The sequence below is a fragment of the Platichthys flesus genome, chromosome 13 (assembly GCF_949316205.1).
Source record: "Platichthys flesus chromosome 13, fPlaFle2.1, whole genome shotgun sequence".
NCBI lineage: Eukaryota > Metazoa > Chordata > Actinopteri > Pleuronectiformes > Pleuronectidae > Platichthys > Platichthys flesus.
Window position 1 is genome coordinate 9,881,021 of NC_084957.1, and position 17,824 is coordinate 9,898,844.

A 17,824-nucleotide genomic window follows, 5' to 3' on the forward strand; every position below is an offset into this window, starting at 1 on the left:
CGATCTAAAGTAACAGTCGATAAAATCAACACAAATCCAAAGAAATAAGCTGCTACCGGTATTTTCAATTGCATCCATATCTAATTAATATTATTAATGGTAAAAAGTCTCTTTAAAACAGTTTTAACCTTCTAACCCTTCTATCAGTGTGCATGGATTCAACTTTATTTTAATGATGGCACCAGGTAGAGACATAGGGAAATCAGATGTCCATTATTGGTAACTTGTTATGTCTGCATCTGACTTTAAAGTCTTTCAATGTTGAATCTTTACATTTTTGAATCACATGATAAAGCGACAGTATTTCAGGTATTTCAGATCATTTATGAAATAATATAAACTATATATTCCGCATAACTTCATTCATTGGCCTACTAGTTGAATATCTTACATTTTTACATCGTTGATTATGATGGAAAATTATGCTCTACATCCAAATAATTGTTCCTTGTATAATGTTGATATTTGAAGTGTAAAACATTTCGAAGTTGCCAATGTCGTTTTTTGTTCAGACCATCTTACGATATTTTTTACGAATGAATTATTTGTAAAAAAAAAATTGTACGAATACCTTCACCTAATGGGCTGTTCAGTTTAATAACATGAGTCCTTGTAAATCCTGTCCTTTGTAGGAGAGCTTCAACAAACTGCTGGAGTCAGTGAGCGTGTTGAAGAGAGCCATCTGCACCATGATACTGCCCATGATAAACACAACCTCGCCCGACCCCCTCACCACCTCGGCGGTCACCTTCTGCAAGACCAACAACACTGTGTTAGAGGTGTCGCTCTCCACACTCAACCAGGTATGTGCGTGTGTGCGTGTTTGTAATCACAGGCAAACATCGCCCAACCTCATTCCGTGTTTTGTTGTGCCGTTACACAAGCTGGTGCCGCCAGAATGCTTTTGTTAACTCTGAGATGGCCACATGTTGTCAGGTGCTGTCGGATCTGATGCAGAACAAACCAGACGAGATGATGACGGTGGCCGGGCTGGGAGTGATGGTGTTCGATCAGCTGCAGAATCAGACCTCGCTGTGGGAAAGTCTCCTCGTTCTCCCCCAGCTCTTCTCTAATGGTTCTGTCGATCAAGGGCTGCACAACACAGAGGTTCTACTCACCAACATACAGGGGTAATGCACCGTCAGTGATGGAGCAGCTTAGTTTAGTAAAGTTTAGTTTAGAAAGAAATGTGAGCAAAAAGACAAAATTATTATCTAATAAAACTTTCTGTGACAGTGGTGAAGAGCTGTTTAATGTGAGATCAGCTCCTTACAACAGTCTGTATATTCTGTATTGAAATTTTATATTTCTTTCACAATTAATTTATTTGCAGTTTATACAATTATCTTATTTTATTTGCCTAATTGTGTGTTTTCCTGCTAACGTGTTTCAGTTTATAGAAATAACTTGTATCTTGTTGTTTGAGGAGAATAGCTGATCTTCTTGGTAAAACTCACACTCGTGAATACACGGGTGAAATTAAAAAGTCACGGTTTAAGGGCCGTGTGGAAGAAAAAGTTATTTGGCATTTTTCTAGAACAAAGTTTTTATTGGAGAGAAAGTTTTAATATAATAAGAATAAAGATGCAATGTGATAAGTTTAATGTCGTAATTTAATGCAAAATAATATTTTCAAATATTCCCCCGTTAACGTCACACAGCCTAAAATTAAGAATCTCCGATTTTTTTAACTTTTCGTTTAAATTTATTAAAACACAGATCTGTCAACAAAGGATATTCTTGGACCTCTCTGAATTTTAATTGAATACCCCTAAACCAAAGCAGCCCTTCTGAGACCTTGTGAGCTCTCAGGTCGGCCACCTGGGACACGCTATCTTGGCCAGTCATAGTAACATATGCATTAAGATACAAATTCCCTGACACCGGGTTTGAAATGTGATATGACCTTTAGAAAGAGTCTGAGGAAATTGACTGTTTTAGTACAGAAAACCAGTCCGTTTACTTAGCTGAGCTTGGAAAAAAGCTTGAGCTCTGTTTTACAACCAACAACACCTGTGACTCACAAAAAAAAAAGAGCAGCAGGAGGGTAAATCGTGTGTGTTTGTGTAATTGTTAGTTCTGTCGTGTGTTTGCTGCTCGTCCTGTCTTGTTTTGAGCATTAAATGTTTTGTTTCCCCTTGTGGTGTCTCTAGTGCTCTGCATGTCATCCAGAAGAACTTCCCTGAAGCCAGCTCCACACTTTCCTCCGTGAATCTAGTGATTGCAGGAGGCATCAACGTGATCCGCTACATGCAAAACTGGCCTGGCAAAGGTAACACCATGAGCCTTAGTACTGCTTATACTCTATGTGTCAACCACAAAGAGAGATTAACAGTGTTTTTTGTTACATTTTCATAAATAAGATGCTTAATAAACCCCTATTCACTGATATCTTTAATGTAGATTTTCTGTTGGATGTTTGTTCACGAGTTCCTGCTGGTTTAGTGAAGCTCCAATGCAAACTCACCTTTGATATTAAAACTCCAGATTAATGTTGGCAGTCAGGTTCAGTGCTAATACGCCCTTATGTGTAACATCTGACCATGTTGTCTGCTTCCGTCCAGTTGTGTCCATTTCCCTGGGAGACGTCGTCACTTTGCAGAACGACTCCATTAGTGAGATGTTGAAACGCGTTCTACAAGAGGTCAAGATACCACTGGACCAGGTACGTGTCGCCCAAAGTCATTATACTGCATCCCCATGCAGCTGGAGGAAGAAACTTCACACTGGAGAAGTAGCTTAAAGGGGACGTATTAAGCTTTTCCTGTTTTTCTTTCCTGTTGTGTTCTGTTAAAAACCCCAAAGAAGCTCCTCACTCCCAACAGACAACACTCCTGAGACTCCTCGTCAATTCTCCAGAAGATACATATGTTTATGATATATCTCCTTTCAGTGTTTGATAATCAAAGGTTATTTTTTAGATCAATTCAGATGGGTATAAGTTGATATTCATCTGAATTAATCGGAAAAGATGCATTTTATGGGAAAATTGTGCAGTTTCAAATAAATATTACAAATAATATAACTATTTATTAATATAAAAAACAACAGCACCTCTGTTGCTAGTGTTGCCAGACTGGTCTTGTGTGACTGGCACAGAAGTGTATAAAACGAGATCTGAAACAATTACCAGATAAAGGACGAGTTAGATGACAGGAACCAGCTGTTACTTCTATTTGTGTTAATACCCTTCGTTAAGAATCTGTTCCATTATACATTCTCTGTCTTTCCTCTCTGTCTTAGGCTATCGGCCTGACAATGGACAGGCGCATGGTGGCCTCGTACTTGTGCGACAACGGCAGTAACCCAATTTGGTTAACGGCAGCGTGCAGCACGGGCACTGTGAACATGCTCCTGCGTAGAATCAGCCCTGACAAGGTGGCAAAGCAGGTGGGCTACACTGACACAGATGTTATTATCATGAACAGAAAAGGTTAAAGATGAGACCGATATTTGCCTTGTGTGCACAACCGGTGCACTTTTCTTTTGTTTCCACAACTTTTTTTTCTCTGTCCCTGACTCCTACTGTCTCTCGTGGTTGCTCGCTTGTGCTCTACGGCCCTGGCTCTTAATTTGCATCCTGAAGTGCCGCCTTCACACCCAATTAAGATTTAGACTACACCCGATAATGAGTCTCCTCTTAGCAACAAGCAACTGCACCTGTCAGGTTCCACCGGGGTAATACGAACCTCAGGGATAGCCAATTAGCGGTGCCACCATGGTAGCCGTGTTTTGATGAGGTAATTTCCAATCAGGAGCTGTTCACTCACACCGTCATTACTCTGTGAGCTTACTCTAACAGGCAGCTGGACATTAATAAGTAATATGATGCTGTGCATGTGTCGTATTACTGATGCATGTCACCTACAGATCCATGTTGCATACGTGCTAATGACGTGTAGTGTAGCGACAGTGATTATACAGTTTATCTCGGCTTTCTGCTTCTGTAGCTGATGATTTAATATCTACAGGATAATATTAATGAGAAAGTCATAACAATAAACACCTTCAGAATTTAACGCACAGCTTATAGCACAAAAAGTTACTTAATTGGAAAATACACAATATTATAAAATAACAAACAGGTCTGTGTTGTTTTAAAGTAAGTGTTTGTTAATATGACATTAGCAAACACATTTTCCAAATTTTATATAGATTGACTCTATTGTTTTATAATTGAATATGTAATATAAAATAATTTAATTTTATATAGGGTCCAACTTTTTTTGTAAATGTTTGACTGCGGAATAATTTTGCTTTGTGGTAACACTTATTCTGTAACAAATAAGAGAAAGAGCAGGCAACATATCAGTTTAATGTTGCATCTCTAAATGTTGTAATCTCTTCTCCTTGACTTAACCTGCTTATTTTAACCTCCTCTTCCCCAGGTGCTCCTGGCCTGGAGTAAGCATGTTGCTCCACATGATGTGGGCTTCGTCAAAGGGCTGCTGCACAGTCTGATCGGTGGCTTATCCCCAGGAGGTCCGGGCGGTTCCAACACCTCGAGGAGCCGCCGTAGCTTGGAGACACAGCCACAAAATATCGATGAGGATCTGTAAGTACAGTATCGTCTGGGGAAATACCTGCTCTAAAAGATATGGGAAATCATTTGGAAAATATATTTCCCACTAATACGTCCTTTAGCATATGATGAAACATTTCTTTATCTTTATTATTTTCTTTTCCAATGCCTTATTGTGCTAAAGATTATACTTTAAACAATCTAAGTGTTTTCCTTTACCAGTTTGTCTTTCTCACCCTCTGCTTTCTTCCCCTAAATGTTTATCAACCTTAATTTACACTTCTGATTCTTCCTACAAAACAGAGGAGATATAAGACATCTGTTTAAAAATCAGTAAAACAGTTCTTCCATTGTAATAGGAACACTGTTTGCTCATTGCCTTATATTTCCGCAGCTTTTTAAGTGTCGGACAAGTGGTGATGGAGCTTGTAACACTTGTCCCTGAGCTGGAGATGGTTGTCCAGAGCTTCCTGAGAACCGGCTTTCAGTCCCTGATGACAGGAACACTGGCACTCGACACTGTGGAGGGTAAGACTGCAGAACATCCTAGTCTGTCTCCTGTGTGGAAGGAGTGGATAGATAGGCATAAACAGCCATTATTGTTAACACCACCTATAGAGCCCAGTGTGTTCTGTGTAACCTAGAACTTAATAGAACAGTTCACACCCTTTCTCAGGAGACAGCATGAAAAAAAGAAAATGTTGAAGCAAAGAGGCACTAGAGGAGTTTCCCCGAAGGAAATGGATACACGCAAAGTTAAAACACTTCATAAAGAGCCACCTCTTGGGATGTGTTGTACAACAGAATTGTTACTCATGTGGGTCACTGAGCATTTGTGTTGAAAATGTAGCTTTGTGTTAAAGCCTAAACCAAAAAGTCCATTTGATCACCGAACATTAGACCGTTACATATAAGTCAGGTGACCTGCTTTTGTCTCTGCTCGACATTTGTTGTTAACACTCTCATTGCTTTGCAGAAATGATTGAAAATGTCTTGAAAGATGCCTATCAATTCAAAGTGAATTGGACCACATTGCTGACAAACCAGCAACAGTCAAGCGTTTGGATCGGTCGTGTCCTTGGCAGTGTGGCGGAAGTTGTTATGAGGGTATGTAATGATTGATTCCCTACAGCGAGGGTTACTATATTTAACAACCATGATGTTATATTTTGTAGTTTTAGGCATTGATGTGTCGTTGTTTGACTAAATCATTCCACTTTTTTTTTACTAGACTCTGGCATCTGATAATTTAACATGTGCGGACGTCCTGGGTCCCCTCGAGTTTCTCTTAGAGACTGAGACCATAAAGATTGACATGTGGAGAGCAATTATCTGCCAGAACAGCTCTGATCTACCGCTGTATCTCCTGAAGGACTGGCAGCCCTTGATTCAGAAGGTAAAAGTTATTAAAACCCATTTGAAGAGTTTCACTCCAATGGGACCTTTACCAGTTTTGATCAGAAAATGCCTGAAATCCCTTTAGTTGTGCGAAAAATATAGAAATTATTGGAGCCTGACTGATTTTGAGGCAGATACTGATCCCATGCCGGTATATATAAAGGCTGATATTCATTTGAAAAAGTTATTAATGGGTCCTCTGGTTTTATTATGAAACCCTTATATCAAAGAGATGTAAATCAGCCCTGATATTTTATAGTGCAACCACATACGCTATTGTGAATAACACAAATATATTGAATTTGACATAAATGCTTCTTTTCTGCGTTGTCTACTCTGTAAAATAAAAGTTTTCATATCAGTACGTATCGGGAAACATAATCGCAGATACTGATATATCCGTGATTGGCTCATTGCAGATTTTTATTGGCCAACCAATAAATCTATCAAGCTCTAGATTCTAAAGTTCTTAGTTTAATTTGACTGTTCTTTTTAATGATCTCACTTGAACTAATCAGTACACAGAGATAGGAAGTCAAGTTATTGTGATTCATCAAATGTAACCCGGGTGTTGTGATGTTTCCCGCAGGCGCAAGAGGTTTACGACGCCATCACGAGCCAAACAGAGTACAACGTAACGCTTCCCATGATTCTCTCCGAGTGGCAAAAGTTCAACAACAAGACCATGAAGTTTGGAGAGCTTCTGAACAGACTCGCCGAAGAGCTGGGTGGAGCCTACTGGATGAACTGGATGCCAGACAACCCTCAGAATTTCACTCAGGCTCTTCAACAAAGGTCTTGAACGGAAAGAATAGATTCTATATTTGCGCAGGGTTCTTTCCAAAGTGGTGATTTGCTTTTTGACATGACCAAATGTTTAATTATAGCTTGTTATACATTTTGTATAGACTTAAAATTAAATGACTCCTGTATAAAAGATTTAAGGTTCAGGCTCACCAACTTGTATCCAGTGAAGAACTTTATTATCCACCATGATATGTTTTAGATAATGTACACAGTGTCTCATTTCATGCTGTTGTTTATCAATTCAATGTCTCAACTGTGTAATGCTTTTGCTTTGCTTGTAGTGTTTTCTTCTTCATGGTGAATTTGGGAGAAAAGATTGAGAAGAGTGAACTGTGGCCCGAGGCAAAGAACTACTTCCACATGGTTTACTGGGTCTTGAACTACAACCCGGGGGTCACACCTCCGCCTTCAAACTGTGAGTGTCTTCCTCTTCTCTTCCCTTATTGTGCCATGTTATTTTGATTATATTCATTAATATTCATTTTATAATCAATACTAAATACATTATGTTCAAAATCATACATAATATATAATTATGACATTTCCAGGAGATTAAGAACATGTAGAAAGAGATATACAAATTGTACACATATTTTAGTTTATTGTCTTATCCATCTTAGTTTCATGTTATAGTTTTTATCAATACTTTTTTTCTTTGTTAAGTCCTTTGTACAATAATGAATAGAGACTGTTGGAGTGAAACTCGATGAAAAGTGTTGGCTGAAGGTGTGGCTGAAATAACCTCAAGCGATGCAACGTTAAAACAACATACCCATAAATTAGGATTGGTCTATTTAACCTCGTAAATACAATACAATACAACATAATCCAAGTATTTGTGTGATGTGTTCACCTTTCCCTTTAGGCTCCGTCAACATCTATACCTTAGCCATTAATTGCGATACTGGTTTGAACTGGTCACGGTTTGTTCAAGGACTGACCGAGCCTCTGATGTCATCAGATCTAGACGTCCTGGTGAGGTAAGTGACAAAACTTGTTCGTTTTAACGAAGGATGACGTCATGAATGTGGTGACGATGAATACTTAAAGTTGAAATTCCTTGAGGGGTCGTTCTTGTTCTTGTTCTTAGAGTTCGATGAGTTGTTGGACTTTCTTTATGTAGGAGGAACGACTACTATGGTTTTGTCTGACTTGTTTAAAAAAAAAAAAAAAAACGTAGCAGCTAAGGTGGGATATCCTGGCTGTAACCTCACTTTATGCTAAGCTAAGCTAGTTGGGTCCAGCTACAAATGATATGATAGTGCCATTTATACTTTCATCCAGCTCTCTGCAAGAAAGGCAACATTTGTAGTCCCACGAATCTCAAAACACTTTGGAGTTATTAATATCTTGTAATACAATCTAACATCGTAGCATCTTCGCACAAATGCAGAATTCGGCTGGTTTAGGAATCACAAAACCATAAGTTGTTTTTGTTGACAATACTCTAAGATCTTATTTTCCTCTCTTCTCTTTTCTCTGTAGATATCTCAAAGGAACTTTGCATCTTTTGCAGCACATGTATGGCGACATCTACAAATATCTGGCAACATCATCACTAAAAAAAGAGATCAAAGGTGGAGATGCCCTCTCCGACTACCTGGTTAACCTGATGTTAAACCTGGACGCGTTTTTACGTGTTGTCTCCACCCTTCCCAATAGCAGCACCTCTAACCCGAATGTTCTGCTTCCCCAACTAAATATCCTGCTAACGTCCACAGGACTTGGACCACTACTGCCTCTGTTCCTCAGTGACGGCCCCCTTAATTTCTCCACAGTCATTGATGTTGCCTCAAAGGTTGGCAGACTCAACCAGCACATTTTTACCTTCAATGAGACGGACCCAACGATGCCTGAGCTTGAGGGGCTGATAACTAAGTTCCTTTCATTGCAAGGGGACCTCACCCTGTCGCTCCCTCACATCATGGGAAGCAGTCTGCTTACCTATTCGGACTATTTCGATCCTGACGTTGTGGCCCAGATCAGAAAAGCCATCAAGCCTTTCACCAACCAAACTTCATCAGGTATTGTAGAGACCATCCTTAGTGCCATGGAGGTACTGAAGACAGTGATTGATAGTCCGAATGGCGACCCAACTAATATCATTCTTGGGTATCTACACCAGCTTCAGGAATTGGTGATGTCTATATACAGGCTGCGAAAAATCGAGCATATCTTCTTACCGAGTAGTCAGGTGAGCGCAGCGCAAATCACTGACCTCCACGTGCTTTCCAAAGACTTCCTCAACCTCCTCAGCCCGGAGAGTATTCAGAACCTGACTCAGGCTGGGCCAGATGCTGCCCAGAACATTGTTATCCAGAAATTTGTGGCATTCTTGCCACCAGCGTTCCGACAAGAAACGACTCGCTTTCTCCAGGATTTCAAAGCTCTGCAGTATTACATTATCAAATGTGGAGCAGGCCAGGACTGTTTGGCTGGAATCTCGGAAATCCTCAACTTCCTGGATCAGATATTGGACCTGATGCTCTCAGCCGAGGGTACTGTCACCATTAAACTGGCGACCACAAATGCTTCTCTGGTAGCACAGGAATATGAGGAACTTACATCCTTTGTCTTCTCACTCCTCCTTGGCACAAATGATTCTGCCAATGTGAAAACAGTCAAGCAGGCTCTTCATTTAATCAGAATACTCGTGGCTACACCCAACATTTCTGTGTCGGATGTCCAGAATGCTCTGAGACAGTCAAACCTAACACTAGAGGAGCTGAATAGCTTTGCTGCACTAGCTGGAGCTGCTGACATAAACCGCCTGATGTTAAGTATAATGCAGATCATCAATACTCGCCAGTGCTTTGAACCAGATCAAGAGCTAATGGTGACAGCCCAGTGTGTCACGGGGCTGGTCACGGGTCTCAGCGATTTCCTGTCACGCTTGCCTGTTCTACGCAATCAGACGGCCATCATCTCCCTTATCCCGTTAATTGTCAATTCAACTTTCAGAGACATCATGCGAGCTAACTTCAGTTACAATCCAAACGTGGTTCTAGAACACACCTTGAACGTGACTCTGGCCAATATCAAGTTGATCCTCAAGGAGAATCAACTGAACTCTCCAGAGATCATGAATGAAATCCAAGTGGTGGAGCGGCTGATACAACTGATTACCAACATGGAACCATACAACAATTTAAACATGACCTTGATGATGGACCCCATGTATGCCGAGAAAGTATATTTGGAGATTATCGACTGGTACCTGAAAAAGTTGGGAAATATCACCAGCAACAGCACAGTGTCAGAGATTCTCCAGCCCTTTTTGGTCATCACACAAATGCAAGTTACATTACAGCTGGCAGAGACCGATTTTTCTCTGTCTGTAACTAAACAGATTGAGAACCTGATAAAAACCCTCCAGTTCCCAATAGATGGTGCAGGGTTGAATAAAATTGGCCAGACAACTGTTGAGATTCTCAAGGGCCTATTTGACATCATAAAGTTCAACGTAGAGACTCAGAATAACATGATGGGTCCAGAGGGGTATTTCAATTCAACAGTTTTCAATGCTATCATGGCTCAAATTACCCATTACCTAAACGTCACAGAGGAGTGGATGAAACAACCCAATGTCCAGTTGATCTTCACAAGTATGCTTCAATGGGGGAATTCTTCCATCAACATATCTACACCTGTGACAGACATTCAGCACCTGCTGCAGACAATGTCTATATTCCTCAATGAGGGTGAAGTCATCTCTCTTTCTGCAGTTCTCAATACTATGCGCTCCATTGAGAAAGCACTAATGGTGGCTGAGCGACCAGGGGGCCTTCAAAGTGATCACTTCATAGACGCCATCGTGGAAGGAGTCAAAACCACCATAACGCTCCTGATTGAAGCCACAGGGCCCCTGCCGCACTCGGTACAGCAGGACATCCTGGATATTGTGCAGGCTTCATTGAAGCTCATTGTCCAGCCAGACAAGAACTTTGACTCATCACGCAACATCTCCCTCCTCATCCTCGAGAGAGCTGAGAGCGTCGTCGAAACCATAATACCGGAGATGTATGCCGGATACATACTTGCTGGAATTGAGGTGGTAGAAACATTCTTTGAGAGCGCCTCGGGAGATAGCGGACCCGACATCTGGAATCACCTGTGAGTGAAATATTTGTTCTTTGGACCAAATGATAAATAACAAATGTGGACAGAATTAGATAAACAACATATTCATTAATTACATAAAAAATTGAATAAAGTTTTGAATGACTTGAAATAAGATATTCAGTGTTTGTGCAGTAAGAGTATTTCAATGGTTTGAAATGATTAACTAATTTAAATAGTGCTCAAGAATGAAAATCTCTAATTGCCAGTTCCGCACTGAAGGTTAATGAGTATTGCTGCATTGCACTCCCATTATGTATAATGTTGTAATTAATAAATAATTCAGTGTGTGGGGGCAGCTTGAACACTACATATCTCCACCAAAGCTAATGCCCTATCGCACCGTGAAGAGAGAAAAAAGGATTCATGATTTGCCAGTTATACCAGATTTACTCTGGGTCATAGTTGCGTAGTCCTGACATCTAACATACAAAACATCAGAAAAAAAAACACAGATGAAATCCCGCAGAGTTATCTGTATATATACAGTATATATATATATATGAAAACAAATCTTTCTTTAACTGGACATTTTATAAATTAACTCTTTATTTTCTTTAATATTTCTTTAACTTAAAAAAAAACAAATGCTATAAAGAAGTCGTACTGCCTTAACATCCACTTATAATGAATTCAGTGATCTTAATTAACAAGCCCTCTGAAATCAAACAGAAATGTGGAACGCATGCTGGAGCACCGTCTGCAGCCCTCTAATCAAATTTTATGAGAAATGATCTTTTTATGAGACACGTTCAGATGTTGAAATATGAACTTGCTTTGCTTCTCAAGGATTTTGAGTGAGCTGAAGACGATCGAGAGCCTTCTGCCGCCGAACAGCACAGCTCGGACCTCCATCTCTGTGGTCATTAACATCGCCCGCTTCATTCTGGAGTCAGGCCAAGGCAAGTCCGCTTCTCATTGTCACTTTAGCTGGACGTGTTGAATCCTGATCCGGATTAAGTGTACTTCTTTATTTAGGCCTAAGAGATGTCAAAGTATTAAAGTGCTCTCGTGGAGGATTGTGGTTTATATGTTTAACTATGAAGTTGAAATCCTCTCTGTGAGTAATATTTATTGTGATTTCAGGTAATATGAGTCTCTGGACACGTTTTGAGAGGGCATCACTACAAGATGTTCCTATGCTTATTGTCGAGGTAAGGCTTTAAGCAAGTGTATGAAAAGTCTTGTCCATAGATATATAAACAAAAATGGAGCCAAAATGTGTGAACGCTGCAATCTTACACATTCGTAGCCACAGTCGGTAATGTGGCGATCAGGAATGGCTAGTCAGTGTCAGTGGTCAATCCTGATATTTCATCCAGTTTTTATAGCTTCAAATAATTATTTAAACCCAAACTTACTGCAAAAATGTATACTTGAACGTACATTTGTGTGATAAGAACTAGCTAACTTTACAGAAACTGTCTTTCAGATTCTCAAGGGCCTATTTGACATCATAAAGTTCATCGGATCAGAGGATCAGAAGAACATGATGGTTCCAGAGGAGTATTTCAATTCAACAGTTTTCAATGATATCACGGCTCAAATTACCCATTACCTAAACATCACAGAGGAGTGGCTGAAACAACCCAATGTCCAGTTGATCTTCACGAGTATGCTTCAATGGGGGAATTCTTCAATCAACATATCTACCCCTGTGACAGACATTCAGCACCTGCTGCAGACAATGTCTATATTCCTCAATGAGGGTGAAGTCATCTCTCTTTCTGCAATTCTCAATACTATGCGCTCTATCGAGAAAGCACTAATGGTGGCTGAGCAACCAGGGGGCCTTCAAAGTGATCACTTCATAGACGCCATCGTGGAAGGAGTCAAAACCACCATAACGCTCCTGATTGAAGCCACAGAGCCCCTGCCGCACTCGGTACAGCAGGACATCCTGGATATTGTGCAGGCTTCATTGAAGCTCATTGTCCAGCCAGACAAGAACTTTGACTCATCACGCAACATCTCCCTCCTCATCCTCGAGAGAGCTGAGAGTGTCGTCGAAACCATAATACCGGAGATGTATGCCGTATACATACTTGCTGGAATTGAGGTGGTAGAAACATTCTTTGAGAGTGCCTCGGGAGATAGTGGACCAGACATCTGGAATCACCTGTGAGTGAATTTTTTTTTCAAAAAAACACAGATGAAATCCTGCAGTGTTATCTGTATATATATGATACTAATCTTGCTTTAACCAGACATTTTAGAAGTTAACTACTTTCACTACATTAACTAAATCTCAGGAAAATTTTCCCAGTCGTTAACTAAAATAAAAACCACCAGGCCTCCGCATTTCAGTGATCTTAATTAACAAGCCCTCTGAAATCAAACAGAAATGTGGAACGCATGCTGGAGCACCGTTTGCAGCCCTCTAATCAAATTTTATGAGAAATGATCTTTTTATGAGACACGTTCAGATGTTGAAATATGAACTTGCTTTTCTTCTCAAGGATTTTGAGTGAGCTGAAGACGATCGAGAGCCTTCTGCCGCCGAACAGCACAGCTCGGACCTCCATCTCTGTGGTCATTAACATCGCCCTCTCCATTCTGGAGTCAGGCCAAGGCAAGTCCGCTTCTCATTGTCACTTTAGCTGGACGTGTTGAATCCTGATCCTCGGATGAAGTGTACTTCTTTATTTAGGCCTAAGAGATGTCAAAGTATTAAAGTGCTCACGTAGAGGATTGTGGTTCATATGTTTAACTATGAAGTTGAAATCCTCTCTGTGAGTAATATTTATTGTGATTTCAGGTAATATGAGTCTCTGGACACGTTTTGAGAGGGCCTCACTACAACAGGTTCCTATGCTTATTGTCGAGGTAAGGCTTTAAGCAAGTGTATGAAAAGTCTTGTCCATAGATATATAAACAAAAATGGATTCAAAATGTGTGAACGCTGCAATCTTACACATGCGGAGCCACAGTCGGTAATGTGGAGATCAGGAATGGCTAGTCAGTGTCAGTGGTCAATCCTGATATTTCATCCAGTTTTTATAGCTTCAAATAATTATTTAAACCCAAACTTACTGCAAAAATGTATACTTGAACGTACATTTGTGTGATAAGAACTAGCTAACTTTACAGAAACTGTCTTTCAGATTCTCAAGGGCCTATTTGACATCATAAAGTTCATCGGATCAGAGGATCAGAAGAACATGATGGTTCCAGAGGAGTATTTCAATTCAACAGTTTTCAATGATATCACGGCTCAAATTACCCATTACCTAAACATCACAGAGGAGTGGCTGAAACAACCCAATGTCCAGTTGATCTTCACGAGTATGCTTCAATGGGGGAATTCTTCAATCAACATATCTACCCCTGTGACAGACATTCAGCACCTGCTGCAGACAATGTCTATATTCCTCAATGAGGGTGAAGTCATCTCTCTTTCTGCAATTCTCAATACTATGCGCTCCCTCGAGAAAGCACTAATGGTGGCTGAGCAACCAGGGGGCCTTCAAAGTGATCACTTCATAGACGCCATCGTGGAAGGAGTCAAAACCACCATAACGCTCCTGATTGAAGCCACAGGGCCCCTGCCGCACTCGGTACAGCAGGACATCCTGGATATTGTGCAGGCTTCATTGAAGCTCATTGTCCAGCCAGACAAGAACTTTGACTCATCACGCAACATCTCCCTCCTCATCCTCGAGAGAGCTGAGAGTGTCGTCGAAACCATCATACCGGAGATGTATGCCGTATACATACTTGCTGGAATTGAGGTGGTAGAAACATTCTTTGAGAGTGCCTCTGGAGACAGTGGACCAGACATCTGGAATCACCTGTGAGTGAATTTTTTTTTCCAAAAAACACAGATGAAATCCTGCAGTGTTATCTGTATTTATATAATATACTAATCTTGCTTTAACCGGACATTTTAGAAATTAACTACTTTAACTACATTAACTAAATCTCAGGAAAAGTTTCCCAGTCGTTAACTACAATAAAAAACACCAGGCCTCCGCATTTCAGTGATCTTAATTAACAAGCCCTCTGAAATCAAACAGAAATGTGGAACGCATGCTGGAGCACTGTCTGCAGCCCTCTAATCAAATTTTATGACACATGATCTTTTTATGAGACACGTTCAGATGTTGAAATATGAACTTGCTTTTCTTCTCAAGGATTTTGAGTGAGCTGAAGACGATCGAGAGCCTTCTGCCGCCGAACAGCACAGCTCGGACCTCCATCTCTGTGGTCATTAACATCGCCCTCTCCATTCTGGAGTCAGGCCAAGGCAAGTCCGCTTCTCATTGTCACTTTAGCTGGACGTGTTGAATCCTGATCTGGATTAAGTGTACTTCTTTATTTAGGCCTAAGAGATGTCAAAGTATTAAAGTGCTCACGTGGAGGATTCTGGTTCATATGTTTAACTGTGAAGTTGAAATCCTCTCTGTGAGTAAAATTTGTTGTGATTTCAGGTAATATGAGTCTCTGGGCACATTTTGAGAGGGCATCACTACAAGATGTTCCTATGCTTATTGGCCAGGTAAGGCTTTAAACAAGTGTATGAAAAGTTTTATCCATAGACTAAAGATGGCCGACGCCTCTCCACTTCCTCTGCAATCTTGCGCTTTCGGAGCCACAGTTGGTAATCTGGCGTTCGGGAATGGCGAGTCAGTGTCAGTTGTCAATCCAGCGCTTATAGCTTCAAATAATTATTTAAACCCAAACTTACTGTAAAATGTAACAGTTGAACGTACATTAGTGTGATAAGAACTAAGGACTTTTTTAATTTCTTAACATGGATGAGATAGAATTTATTTTAAACCTGTGCTCCCAACCACCAGTGGGCGATAAAGAGGCTTTGGCTTCACTTTTGGGGAGCAGTCATGTCGTCATCTTCATCAACTGTCTAATTCATCTCTTTTTAAGAAAGTTTGATGTAAGATCACAAGTGGAAACAAATATTAACATAAAGGGTAGGGTCAGCAAGTCAAACATTACATGACATTCAATAAATGTTGATAAAACATTGGAATCTCAGCTGATACTGGAAATGGTCGGCCAACGCCCGCTCACAAACCACACGTTGCATTATGGTCATGAGATTATTGAAACGTGGAAGCTTTATTCATCACAGAGAAACAAAGAACACAATTTTAATGATCCTATCAAAGTGTGTGTCCTGTACTCTGCCTTGCCATCATATTTGATGGGTCTGATAGATTTACCAGGGTAAATATATATTAATATATAATTTCCCCTTCTTTTTCGTCAGCTGGGAAGACTTGTGAGCAGCTTCTTCATGGGAATGCCAGACGTGCAGCAGTCGATCGGTTCATCTATGGGGATCTTCACTCACCTGTCCCCTTTCCTGGAGCAGTTGATGAGCGGCAAGGCCGACCAACACATGTGGGACAAGTGGGTTCAACTGGGTTTAACTAATCCGTGCTGGTTAATCTGATGCTCTAGATGTCTGTGTGAGATGATTGCACATTTGGAATTCTGTATTTATTTCTTTCAATCGCCACAATTCATGTCTTTTATCACAGCCTTGAAAAGATGCTTCGATCCCTACTCTCGTCCCTCGAGGGAACGGAGCTGTGGCACGATGTCTCGTCTGTCGTCCCGCTGTTTGAGAACCTCCTGGGGAGTTTGCTGAACAACATGCAAGCTCAGAACGGTAAGAAGGCCACGAGACAGCGGGGCTATTATCTCACCTGTTGAATAGCCTGGACGAGGGCTAGACTGTTCCTAGGCTGAAAATAATCAGTCATGATAAATCATCAAGAAGGAACAAGACGTGTGTGCAGTACATGTCAAATAATAACCAGACATTACACCAGTAGATCTGGCTGGCCTTGCAAAGCAAACCTTACAATACCTGAAACTACTTGGTTATTTGATTTGGCGCCTGTGGCTGAGGGGTAGAGTGGTCGTCCTCCAACCTGAAGGTCGGCAGTTCGATCCCCAGTCTGATCCATCTGCATGCCGAAGTGTCCTCGGGCAAGATGCTGAGCCCCCCCCATAGAATAAAAAAGTGCTGCGAATAGATGCACTGTATGAATGTGTGTGTGAAAGGGTGAATGTAAAAATGTACTGTAAAGAACTTTGAGTCGTCATCAAGACTAGAAAAGTGCTATGTAAATACAAAAACATTTATATTTACCTGCTGTTTACCTGTGTATATTTATTAAGTAATGCCATTCATGTGAATCCAATCTTTTCTTTTTCCAGTGATGCTACTAAGCCTTCAGACCCCTGTGGTAACCCTGATGAGGGAAGTTGCACGTTCTGTGAATACCAGTCATTTCAACCTGTCGGAGATCACAGAAAGAATCCAGGCTGCCGTTGAACACACGGTGCAGGCGGCTCAGCAGGTTAGACCGCCACTGTTCTCTGTGCTGTCGCATTCACACATTCTGCATCGCTGTGTTCGACATGCCTTTCCTCAGACACGTTCGCGTGCCTGTGTCTGTGAGAGAGAAGAGCCACTGCATTGTTGCATAAATCTTGACGCCTCACTGCAGTTAAAAGAACGAATCTGTGTTCTCTGCGCCACAGACGATTGGTCGATAGCACCTGATGCAGGAGCACGGTGAAGACTGTTGTTCCTTGTGGGTGTGGAACCTTTCGTGTGCATTCTTGTTTGAGCCTCAAAGCTTTCTGTCAGACAACACTCACATACCAGAACACAAAAAACCTGTGAGCTGGTTCACAGGACATTTGTCACTGCAGATCTTTTACACGCCTCAGTCAGTAGTGAGTGTTGTTTAATTTGTGACACCTATAAGAACATCTGATGTAAGATGTAGAAGAACTAGAAACAGGACCGGCGGGTGCACTTTTGCCACTCAAGGTCAAAACAATTATATTATAAAAAATTATACCACACCCATCGATTTGCACCCACCATACCAGCAACTGTCTGGTTTCATTGTACAGGGGGGGTTACGTCACGGACTGTGGTTCATCATCCAGATCTCCCGATCCGTGCTCACACTTGAAAAGAACTGCTTCAAAGTT

The 17,824-nt window shown here is 41.0% G+C and overlaps 1 protein-coding gene across 1 annotated transcript in view; it reads left to right on the forward strand.

The window, feature by feature from the left end:
• The first annotated feature begins 15,280 nt into the window (after nt 1-15,280).
• abca12 (ATP-binding cassette, sub-family A (ABC1), member 12) overlaps nt 15,281-17,824 on the forward strand; it is a 50,605-nt gene continuing 48,061 nt past the window's right edge. The window contains exons 1-4 of the mRNA XM_062403066.1: nt 15,281-15,344; nt 16,077-16,219; nt 16,351-16,481; nt 17,036-17,178. Of these exons, the coding sequence (XP_062259050.1) occupies nt 15,282-15,344; nt 16,077-16,219; nt 16,351-16,481; nt 17,036-17,178 (480 nt within the window). The 5' untranslated portion in view covers nt 15,281. The remainder of the gene's footprint in view (nt 15,345-16,076; nt 16,220-16,350; nt 16,482-17,035; nt 17,179-17,824) is intronic.